General features: G+C 45.7%; 1 protein-coding gene across 2 annotated transcripts in view; it reads right to left on the reverse strand.

Annotated features, from left to right (window-relative positions):
* Window positions 1-12451, reverse strand: part of SH3BGR (SH3 domain binding glutamate rich protein) — a 58374-nt gene that overhangs the window by 39222 nt on the left and 6701 nt on the right. The window contains exons 2-3 of one of the 2 annotated variants that reach the window (XM_045036603.1): window positions 9865-10050; window positions 1183-1263 (exon numbers count right to left, since the gene is read on the reverse strand). In XM_045036603.1, coding sequence (XP_044892538.1) covers window positions 1183-1263; window positions 9865-10050 — 267 coding nt within the window. The remainder of the gene's footprint in view (window positions 1-1182; window positions 1264-9864; window positions 10051-12451) is intronic. The other variant, XM_045036604.1, reaches the window with a different exon arrangement.

Raw genomic sequence — 12451 nt, forward strand, 5'->3', positions numbered from 1 at the left:
CTTTGGACAAGGAATTGGTGCTAGACTCGCACATGTTAACCTGAGCACTAAGAGGTCCCAAATGGCGTTACCTGAAGAATGCTGACATACGAAAGACAGCACGGCCACATGCCTCTGAGACCAACCCATCTCTATAAGGTAGCATTTTGAGGTGTTTCTCCTACAATGAGAATTAATTTGGACTCAATCATCACAAATCATTTTTGAAATGAAGCTGAGTACAAACAAATTAAGAAATACATAAATCTAACAAATGTGTACTTGTCTTGTATCTGTGGACAGTCATGTGTGAGATCTCGGGAGAAGTAAGGATGCAGTGATTTGGTGCAGAGACTGAAGCTAGGTGATCTCCAGTAGGCAAATTCCTAATATTAGCTTCATTAGCATAATTCTGTATGAAACTGAAATAATTTTACATAATCAAAGATGAGACAACACCAGAAGAAAAAAAAAGCCGCTGAGACTGTGTCTAGATTTTACTTTCCCCCCCCTCTTTATCAGATAAAAAAGCAAAGTTCAACTCATTTTAAATAGAATTAAAATAGGGTGATATAGTATTGTAAAATTAACTAAAATAAGTCACATAAGAAGTCAGTTCATTAAAAAATAATTTCATAAACACAATCTGGGAACTCAAATTTGTACATCTTTATTTAGTGTATTTAAAATTACTGAATGCAGTATTTCTTAATTTCAGTATTGTAAAACTTACTACAACAAGGTATAAAATATAGAAAAAATATAGCAAAAATATGAAAAGCATAGTTTTGGAACATACTTTAGTAAAAACCTTGCATTATCTCTATGCATAAGACTTCATCAGAATAATGAATATATTAAAAATCGTGTTAACTTAAAGACCATCATTTATGGGGCATCTGGGTGGTTCAGTTGGTTAAGCGTCCGACTTCAGCTCAGGGCATGATCTCACCATTAATGAGTTCGAGCCCCATATCAGGCTCTGTGCTGACAGCTCAGAGCCTGGAGCCTGCTTCAGATTCTGGGTCTCCCCCTCTCTCTGCCCCTCCCCCACTCATGCTCTGTCTCTGTCTCTCTCTCTCAAAAATTAGACATTAAAATTTTTTTTAAAACAGATCATCATTTATTAAACAGCTTGGATGCTGATTTCTATCTTCATTTATTATGACTCGTACTGAGCCTCAATGGGGTGTGTAAGCTTACCTTTGAGCCTGGAGGGGGAGCCAAACCAAGAAATGAATAAATAATATTCTCTTCTTTGGCAGAGAAGAAAGAGTCAAAATCCTTGAAGCAAAAAAAAAAAAAAAAGAAAAGAAAAAAATGTTTAAACCCACTGCACACTGGAGAGCCAGAATATTTACCTAAGTTGATCTTTTTTATTAGTCATTAAGCTAGAAGCTAACACAAAAGGTTATCCCAGTTTGTTTTGTCAAAGATGACTAACCCCCAAAGTTAAGAATCTCTAACCATGAACTTTACATTTGTTTTTGTCATTTCACTGTGTGGAATACAGAACAGTGAGAACTCACACACACCCCCACACACACCAGTTTGTGTTCAGGAATCGCTGACAAGACTCAGATATATAGAGTGAAGGATTCTCTAGAAGTTTCACATCTTTAGCTCCTTTCCTTGTAATCTGGCCCCGTGGATTTGGACCCTGATCAGCGGGGACTAAGACAACACAGGATTTCTCCAGTGTTACTATAGGAGCTTCTAGGGGACCAGCCCCATCTCAGACCTTCTGGTCTCAGCAGCCTTAAGATTATGGAGGGCTTACAGCAACACTTGTTTCGACAAAGGGGAGAAACTACAGGAGGAGGTGAGACCTGGTAACTGACTGAAGCCTGGGGCTCAGTGAAGTCCCTCTGCCACCCCGCTGCCCCACCACAGCCCACCCAGCAGGCGGGTCCAGCCCTAAACCAGTAGTGCGACGGTCCACAGCTCAGAAGAATTTCATTTCATATCCTTGAAAGAGACAGAGAGAGACAGAGAGCTTACAAGCTGGGGAGGGGCAGAGAGAGAAAAAGACCCAGAATCGGGGGCAGGCTCCAGGCTCTGAGCTGTCAGCACAGAGACTGACATGGGACTCGAACCCACGAACCGTGAGATCATGACCTGAGCCGAAGTTGGACGCTTAACCGACTGAGCCACCCGGGCGCCCCTCATTTCATACAATTAAAACATACGAGGTATTCCCCAGACTACTACTCCAGACTGCCAATGTGTGTCATCAGGACAGTGATATAGTCTCTTCACACACTGAGGGCAGTGTGTCTGGCCCAGCTTGAACAGACGGCACTCACACCAACTCAGTGGTGTTACTGTCTACCCTACTCTTATGTGTATTAAGAACCTTAAAACCAAATACAGGCCACTGACATGGGGAAGAAAGTGTTGTGTATTCTTGTGTGTCGACCTTGCCCAAAGCTTTATTATTTTCCTACCTGTTGCCTGGATTCCCTCAGTGATTAAATTTATTCTTGTATGCTGAATACATGTTTGTAAGCCGCCTCAAATCTGAGTTGAAGGAAATAGAGCATCGTGAGCAAGTGATCCTTTGGTGTCAGAAATTCTGGCTGATTCCTGGGGCACCCACTTGCTAGGCGTTGGTAAAGGATCACACGATAGAATGCGTTAGTACCCGTAGAGAGCAGGTGAAATATAATAAAATAAATTTATGCTGTTTTTCAAAAATTCCGAAAAGATCTATGACTTCTCTAGTTGGCCAACTCTAGAAGCTTTCCAGTCGAGAACGATTTCCTCATAGTTGAGTGAACTGTCCTCTGCTTCAACTTGGGTCCAAATAGCTCCTTCAGCTTCAGAGGACCAAAGAACAATTTGTCGTGATTTTTGACTTGATGCTAACAAACAGATACAGGAAATCATGAGTATGAGATGGTTTTTTCAACTTCCAGTCACGTTAGAGTAGCATTAGATGCCCTGAAGAAGCCAGACTGAGAAAAGAAAACGTAGGTGCACTGCTGAGCTGGTGATACGAAAGGAAAGATCACGACCAGGTGAGGCCAGGAGTCCTAGGAACAAGCACACACCGAGGCTGAGTTTGCAACAAAGCTGGCAGATCTTTATGCCAACTTTGATGCCAGGGTGAGTAAAAGCGAGAGTGGCTAAAGCCTCAAGCCTCCTCAAGGTGGGGAGTTTTATAAAAGGGGGACAGAGTGGGAGGGGAGAGTGAAGGAGGCAGGGGCAAGGGGGAGAAGGAAAAAGACCCTTCCCCGTGAAAGAAAGACAATTAGATTGACAAGTGGCTTCTGGACAGCAACACAGAAGTTGGAAGAAAGCAACATAATAGTTTCATGTGTTTAGAAAAAATAACCATCAACCCAGAATTTTAGACCCAGTGAAACTTTTTTAGACATGAGGTAAAACCAACATTAGTCTTTTTTTTTTTTTTTTTTTTTTTTTTTTTTTTTTTAGAGAGAGCATGAGCAGGGCAGAGGGGAGAGAAAGAGAATCTTAAGCAGGCTCCACACTCGGCATGGAGCCCGACTCGGGGCTCAATCCCACAACCCTGGGATCATGACCTGCGCTGAAATCAAGAGTCAGATGCTCAACTGACTGAGCCACCCAGGCACCCCTGAAAAATGTCCTTTTTACTCCAAAATTTAGAGAACTTACCACCAATAGATACTCACTCAAAGAAACTTTTACAGGCTATACTAGGCAAACAGAAAGTGACTGCAGATATATTATCTAAGATGCAAGAAGGAATCATGAGCAAAGATATTAATAAATATGTGGGTAAATCTAAACTAAACAAACACTGACTATAAAAACAATCATTAGGGGTGCCTGGGGGGGCTCAGTCGGTTAAGCATCCGACTTCGGCTCAGGTCATGATCTCGCAGTTCGTGAGTTCGAGCCCCACATCAGGCTCTGTGCTGACGGCTCGGAGACTGGAGCCTGCTTCAGGTTCTGTGTCTCCCTCTCTCTCTCTGCCCCTCTCCCACTCCTCTCTCAAAAATAAATAAATGTTAAAAAAACAATAATTAGAAATGTCTAAGTTGTGGGGTAGGATGAAGACCAACAAACTAAAGTACTAATAAACAAGACAGGGCCTCTTGGGTGGTTCAGTCAGTTAAGCATCCAGCTCTTGATTTCGGTCATGATCTCACGGTGTGTGAGAATGAGCCCCGAATCGGACTCTACGCTGACACAGCAAAGTCTTTTGGGGATTCTCTCTCTCTCCCCCTCTCTCTCTGCCCCCTCCCATGCGTGCACTCTCTCAAAATAAATAAATAAATTTTAAAAACACACACACGTAAATAAGGAAATGATGAGTGAGGTGTTGAAGTCTCTTTTGATATCTGGTACACACATGGCTTTTTTGTTTCGTTTTGTTATTTTGTTTTATTTATTTATTTTGAGAGAGAGAGAGAGTGAGATAGCAGGGGAGGGGTAGAGAGAGAAGGGGAGAGAGAATCCCAAGTAGGCTCCACAGTCAGCAAGAGCCAGACGTGGAGCTCAAACTCAGGAGCCGTGCGATCTGGAGTCAAGTGTCGGGTGCTTAACCGACGGAGCCACCCGAGCGCCCCTCATAGTAAGTTTTCAACGATGTGAAATAGCTTGTTCAGTAACATCTATGCGTCGAGAGAGCCCTGCCCCACCCCCGCCTCACTGGCCTTGCATCCCGTTTCCCTTGCAGCCCTGAGGATGCCCGCCTGTGCTGAGTGGCCCAGGTCCCCTTTGGTTGTGTTCAGGCCCAGGCAGGCACCCGGTCCTTACCTGGGCTAAGATGCACAGCCTCCAACCTGGCATCGACAGACATGTCTGCTGCGACCAGTTAGCACTCCTCTGCCAGGCGGGTAAGCTGGCCTCCACTGTGCCTGGCTTCCCGTCGGGTGTCCCCTTTCTCTAGCTAATGGTGCTCGGCCACGCCCTCGGGATAATGTCTTCATCTGCTCTGCACGGGGCAGTTCGCACAGGCAGGGACACAGCGGTGCTCAGAACTACCTCGACACCCACTCCTCTCCCTACCCTGGTGGGAGAGACCACTGCTTGTCCCTGAGGTTCCCTCTACCATTTTAAACCTGACAGAGGGATGCCTGGGTGGCTCAGTCGGTTAAGTGTCTGACTTTGGCTCAGGTCATGATCTCGAGGTTCGGGAGTTCGAGTCCCATGTCAGGCTCTGTGCTGACAGCTCAGAGCCTGGAGCCTGCTTCGGGTTCTGTATCTCCCTTATTCTCTGCCCCTCCTTCTCCCTCCCCCCACCTCTCGAAAATAAACGTTAAAAAAAAAAAAATCCTGACATAGTCTTCAGAACCTTTCTTTGAGTCTCCTTTTAAAATCTGAACCTACAATACAAATAATCACTTTTAGCTACTTTCTGGAAACAAAGCCCTCTGCCTTACCAGTGCACTTTTGTTAAGAGTGTCCACAGATTAGGGCACCTGGATGGCTCAGTCGGTTAAGTGTCTGACTTTGGTTCAGGTCATGATCTCATGGCTTGTGGGTTTAAGCCCCATGTCGGGCTCTGTGCTGACAGCTCGGAGCCTGGAGCCTGCTTCGGATTCTGTGTCTCCCTCTCTCTCTGCCCCTCCCCTGCTCATGCTCTGTCTCTCTCTGTCTCAAAGATAAATAAAAACATTAAAAAAAAAAAAAAAAAAAAAACGTTGTAGATTTCAAGACAGCGACAGCAGAGGGTGCCTGGGTGGCTCACTTGGTTAAGTGTCTCAGGGTTCAAGTTCCAGGCCAGCATCAGGCTCTGCACTCACTTCATGGGGCCTGCTTGGGATTCTCTGTCTCTCTCTTTCTGCCCCTTTTCCGCTTGTGCATATGCTTTCTCTCTCTCTCTTTCAAAAATAAATAGGGGCGCCTGGGTGGCGCAGTGAGTTAAGCGTCCGACTTCAGCCAGGTCACGATCTCGCGGTCCGTGAGTTCGAGCCCCGCATCGGGCTTTGGGCTGATGGCTCGGAGCCTGGAGCCTGTTTCCGATTCTGTGTCTCCCTCTCTCTCTGCCCCTCCCCCGTTCATGCTCTGTATCCCTCTGTCCCAAAAATAAATAAAAAAAAAAAAACGTTGAAAAAAATAAATAAACATTTAAAAAAAATTCAAGACAGCAATAGCAGAGTGTTGAACCAAGCAGAGAGCTCTCTTAAGTGTGGGGCCTGGGTGACTTTCCAGATCACAAGTCCGTGAAGCCAGCCACCTCAGGGAAGGAACTAGAATCACAGGGGTCTGACATGGGAGGCAGAATAATTTTTACCAGAGGCAACTTTTGAACCATTTAATTTTTTTTTTAACGTTTATTTATTTTTGAGACAGAGAGAGAGAGAGAGCATGAACAGGGGAGGGTCAGAGAGAGGGAGACACAGAATCTGAAACAGGCTCCAGGCTCTGAGCTGTCAGCACAGAGCCCGACACGGGGCTCGAACCCACGGACCGCGAGATCATGACCTGAGCCGAAGTCGGACGCTTAACCCACTGAGCCACCCAGGCGCCCCTGAACCATTTAAAGTTTTCAGTGTGCACATGTATTGATTTTTCAATTATTAAAAAAAGTTATAAAAAATAAAATTAAAATTGCCCACCACCACTATTCCCTTCCTCATCCAATAAGAGCCCCAAGACTTATGGGACACCTGGGTGGCTCAGTTGGCTAAGTGTCCGACTCTTGGTTTCAGGTCAGGTCATGATCTCATGGTTTGTGAGTTCGAATCCCAAGCCGGGCTCTGTGCTGGCGGCATGGAGCCTGCTTGGGATTCTCTCTTTCCCTCTCTCTCTCTGCTCCTCCCCTCTGCTTGCTCACACACACACTCTCTTTCTCAAAATAAATAAACATTTTTTTAAAAACAAAGAGCCCCAAGCCTTAGAAATATGGGTCAGGATGCAGGGATGTCAGGAGGTGGGGAGTGGCAGGGGAAGGCAACAGTGAGAGGTGGAGGGGAGGACCCTTCCTCACATAGGAATTCCATTCTACATCCTGGGAAGCCCCAGCTTAAACCCACAGGAGGCCTGGGCTGGACTATACATGCTCTTAAAGAAGAGTTTGCCACGTTCAGACTGTTTGAAAACACCCCCCCTCCCACAGGATGAGTTAAGCCTCTGAACAATGCTAACACAGCCATGTAGATCCATACAGCCCTATGCTGTTCCCCACAAATCCCCGTCCACCCAGAACCTGAGAAAGTAACCTTATTCAGAAACAGGATATTTACAGATGTGATTAGTTACAAGAGGCTATACTGGAGTGGGGTGAGCCCTATTCCAATGACTGTTGTCCTTACAGAAGCCAAGTGAAGACAGAGACCAGGAGAACACAAGGAGAGATGGAGACAGAGATCGGAGAGAGATATCTTCGAGCTGGGGAACACCAAGGGTTGCTGGCAAGCACCAGAAGCTAGGAGAAAGGCATGGAACAGATCCTCCCTCGTAGCCTCCAGAAGAAACCAATGCTACTGACGCCTTGCCTTCAGACCTCTGACCTCCAGAACTGTGCGAGAGTACGTTTCTGTTATTTTAAAGCACCGAATTAGTCAGCTTGGATTGCATAACAAAATGCCACAGACTGAGGGGCTTAAATGACAGAAATGTGTCATCTCACAGCTCTGGGGGCTGGACTCCCGAGACCAGAGTGCCAGGATGGCTGGGTTCTGGCTTGCAGACAGCTGCCTCTGGCCGTGTGCTCACATGGGGGAGAGAGAGGGATCTCTCGCTCTCTCTCTCTTCCTCTTCCTCTGAGGACATTAATCACGTCACAAAGCACCCCCTCCCTGCATGACCTCATCTCAGCTGATACTTCCCAAAGGCCTCATCTCCAAATACCCTCACCATGGAGGTTAGAGCTTCAACCTATGAATTTGGGGAGGGCACAGACAGCTCACAACAGCCACCATGTTTGTGGTGTTTTGTTACATCCACCTTATGAAACGAATACAAACCTCCAGTAACCAAACACGTCGGTGCTTCACGTCGGAGGCAGGCCCCCAAAGCTTCTCTGTAAATGGGCAGATACTAAATACTTCTGGCTTTGTGGGTCATATGGTCTCTGTGGCAACTACTCAGCTCTCCCATTATGCAAAATCAGCCACAGGTGATGGGTCATTGAACTAGTGTGGACGTGTTCCAATAACACTGTATTTACTAAAACAGGCAGCCACAGGCCTTGGCCTTCAGGCTTTAATTGGACCATGCCAGCTTTAGATGAGACACAGAATCAAGAGGAGCAATCTAAAGAAGCAGCCATTTTGCGTGCAAGGAAAGAGGTGAGTCGAGATTCCTACAGGTGGCTCCAGCCTTCAGAAACAACACAACACAGGGGCGCCTGGGTGGCGCAGTCGGTTAAGCGTCCGACTTCAGCCAGGTCACGATCTCGCGGTCCGTGGGTTCGAGCCCCGCGTCGGGCTCTGGGCTGATGGCTCAGAGCCTGGAGCCCGTTTCCGATTCTGTGTCTCCCTCTCTCTCTGCCCCTCCCCCGTTCATGCTCTGTCTCTCTCTGTCCCAAAAATAAATAAAAAACGTTGGAAAAAAAAAATTTAAAAAAAAAAAAAGGAACAACACAACACTGACCAGCTCCCTCCACCCTCCGGAGCCCTGATGGAGGCATCTGAAAAATGACCTAGAAGGCTCAGATGACCCCCAGCCAGCTTCCAGTGCGCGTGTTCTAAAGCCCTTTGAGTTTTTAAATGTTTCTTTTCAACAATTTGATTTACAAAGCAGAACTGTGGAAAAAACTCTGAGGAAAAAGTGATTTTCTGGGGAAGTGAACTATTAAATGTATAAAATAAAATTGCTGTTATAATTAAAGTGTTCAGGACAGTTTTTAAACAATCTAGATACATTTAAACAAATTTAAGGTATCTGTATGAAGACCCGACTTCTGAAAATCATTCTTTTTTAGAGAACACAAGCAGGGGAAGGGCAGAGGGAGAGGGAGAGAGAGAATCCTAAAAAGGCTCCACACTCAGTGCTGAGCCTGACACGGGGCTCAATCTAACCACCGTGAGATCAGGATGAGCCCAAATCAAGAGTCGGATGCTTAACCGAATGAGCCACCCAGGTGACCCTGCAAATCATTTTTATAAAAGTGAAAGAAAGCCGGGGCGCCTGGGTGGCTCAGTCAATTAAGCATCCCACTTCGGCTCAGGTCATGATCTCGCGGTTCATGGGTTCCCGCCCCACATGGGCTCTGTGCTGACAGCTTGGAGCCTGGAGTCTGCTTTGGATTCTGTGTCTCTCTTTCTCTCTGCCCTTCTTCTGCTCGCACTCTGTCTTTCTCTCTCTCTCTAAAATAAACATTAAAAAAAATGTTTTTTGTAAAGTGAAAGCCTACCTGTGTCTGCCTGGGTTCATGGATGGGTACCTTGCAAAACTGGTCAGAATTCCTTTCCAACAGGGGCACCTAGGTGGCTCAGTCAGTTTAGTGTCTAACTCTTGATTTCAGCTCAGGTTATGATCCCAGTGTTGTGAGATCGAGCCCCCAGTCACACCCTACACTGAGCGTGGAGCCTGCTTGGGATTCTCTCTCTCCCTCTCTGCCCCTCCTTCCCTCCCCTGCTTATGCGCACACATGCTCTCTCTCTCTCTGAAATACAGAAAATGTTTTAATAAAAAATATGTTAAAAAAAAGAATCCCTTTCCAACAAAATGCATACTTTATTTGAACAAGTGAGCTAATTCTTCAAAGCAAAATAAGGAACCTAAAATAATCCCAGGAACTTCCAAATCATCATTTTATTGTTTCTCTCCTTTTGTAAATCTCATGCACTGACTACTCACAATGGATCCACCGTCTGGGTACTGGGAGAAATAGAGCGTGTCCTGAAACTGTCAACAAGTTCAAATTCTGCCTCCAAATTCATCTGCTTTAAACCATTTCTGGTAAACACTCATGCAAGAGAACTTCCCAAGAAATCAAACACTCACCCCACAATACTGCTCTTCATTGAAGATCTGGGGGGGCAAAGGGATCCCGTTTTGAGGTTTCTTCTCTCCAGGAACATTCTCCCTCATCCACTTCCTGTTGTCTTCGTCTCCAGCAATGTCCAATTCCTTAAAGTCGATCTTATTAGCTTCCAAAAAGCCCACTACTTCTTGCTGCTTCTTCCTAATCTGAGTCAAGAGTAGAGAAAGATTACGATTCGACTGGCTTTATTTTGCAATGTCTTGCTTAGATTTACAGAAATCCTTTCTCCAACTATACCATGCAACACAAATAATCTCGCTATTATTGAAACAAGGTAGACAATGAAATCACACCTCTTCATTATAAAGGATCAACAGAGTGATTATTTAAATTCTAAAATTGTAATCTCACCAATGTTTCAATCATGGTATAATCAACCTAATGAGAATAGAGATGCCCTCATCCTAGGTTTTATTTGAGGTCTTTGACGTACTTTTAATTCTCTGCTAAGCTTTCACGCCAAAAAAAATAAATAAATAAGAATTGGTTACGATGAAAAAGGAGGGGGGTGGGAGAAGAGAAGGAAGAAAAGAGACAAAAGAGAATTCGCTATGAAACGTAAATACCAAGCACACCCAACTAAAAAGCACTTCCCTCACAGTTATGAAAACGGGCACGTGAGTCACATTGAACCAAAGTGGCTTTCGAAACAGGACAGGAGATTGGAAAGCCCACGTGGAGAGGACTGAAAGGGGAAAGAACAGAGGAAAAGACAGAAAAAGCCAGCGGCTGTGTCTCCCAGCTCGCAAAGCGCAACACAGGCAAAGAACCCTGGTCTCTCTCTCGGCTTTCTCCTCTCCGCTCACATGGGGAGCGGGCGCCAGCCTCGCCTGAGATACAGCTCTTGGCGCCCTTCTCCCTACCCCGAGCGCTCGTCTCCCAGCCGCCATTTCTCAGGACGCTGGGCCTTTCCACAACTCAGACCTCCATCCCCAGAGACAACTACAGCCACTCTCTCTCTTCAGAGCATTCACTCCCCAAATGCACGACGCCCCTTTCCTGCACAGACCCCGCGGCCTCCCCTTAAGAGCCTCCGAGAAAGAGGTCCAGAGTGGTCCACCGAACCATCAATCAACACTGATTTATCCACTCTCCTCGGCACAAGACATCGCACCGAGTTCTTCGCGTGAACAGATCCGTACGCTGCTTATCCGGGTGGGGAAAAAAAAATGCAAATAACAACCCATTTGTACATCCTAGAGAGCGAACACGCTGTCGATGATCAGCAAAATAAAGCAAAATAAGTCATTTCTTAAAAATATGAGTAAAATTTAAATGTTTTCTTTGACACGAAAATACCTAGTATCTTATTATTTTGTTAGTAGGCTCCACCCTGGGCATGGAGCCCCAGGTGGGGCTTGAACTCACAACCCTGAGCTCAAATCAAGAGTCAGACACTTAACCAAATGAGCCACCCAGGTGCCCCTAATATCTCAATTTTTTAAGTTCTCTGCATAGAATGTTGTCTCATATCAAAACAAGTCATGAAAAACATTTTATTAAAAAAAAAAAAAAAGGGGATGCCTCGGTGGCTCAGCTGGTTGAGCCATCGGACTCTTGATTTTGGCTCAGGTCATGATCCCAGGGTCATGGGAGCGAGTCCTTCGTCGGGCTCAGCACTGAGCATGGAGTCTGCTTAAGATTCTGTCTCCTTCCCAGGGCACCTGGGTGGCTCAGTCGGTTAAGCATCTAACTTCAGTTCAGGTCATGATCTTGTGGTTCATGAGTTCGAGCCCTGTGTCGGGCTCTGTGCTGACAGCTCAGAGCCTGGAGCCTGTTTCAGATTCTGTCTCCGTCTCTCTCTGGTCCTCCCCTGCTTGCACTCTGTGTGTCTTACTCTCAAAAATAAACATAAAAAAAAAGATTCTCTCTCTCTCTCTCTCTCTCTCTCTCTCTCTCTCCTTCTGCCCCTCTCCCTTGCTCATGCTCTCTAAAATATATACACATATTTTATGGGGCGCCTGGGTGGCGCAGTCGGTTAAGCGTCCGACTTCAGCCAGGTCACGATCTCGCGGTCCGTGAGTTCGAGCCCCGCGCCAGGCTCTGGGCTGATGGCTCAGAGCCTGGAGCCTGTTTCCGATTCTGTGTCTCCCTCGCTCTCTGCCCCTCCCCCGTTCATGCTCTGTCTCTCTCTGTCCCAAAAATAAATAAACATTGAAAAAAAAAATTTTTTTTAATAAAATATATACACATATTTTATATGTATATATGTACATATTTTATAGGCTCCCCCTTGTTATTCTTGTGTAACTCATTTACCAGTAAAGATACTAGAATTTGAGAATCCCCAAAAAATGATATAAAAGGCCCATGCCCATCCCTCTTTGGGTCAAACCTAATTCCTTCCAGAGATATGTATACAAAAAATTATTATTATTATTATTGTTGTTGTTATTTTAAGTAGGCTCCATGCCCAGTATGAAGCCCAACATGGGACTTGAACTCATGACCTTGAGATCAAGACCTGAGCTGAGATCAAGAGTCAGAGGCTTAACCAACTGACCCACCCAGGCACCCTCCCAAAAATTATTGTTCATTTTTCCCAAA

This window comes from Felis catus, chromosome C2, assembly GCF_018350175.1.
Source record: "Felis catus isolate Fca126 chromosome C2, F.catus_Fca126_mat1.0, whole genome shotgun sequence".
NCBI classification, from domain to species: domain Eukaryota; kingdom Metazoa; phylum Chordata; class Mammalia; order Carnivora; family Felidae; genus Felis; species Felis catus.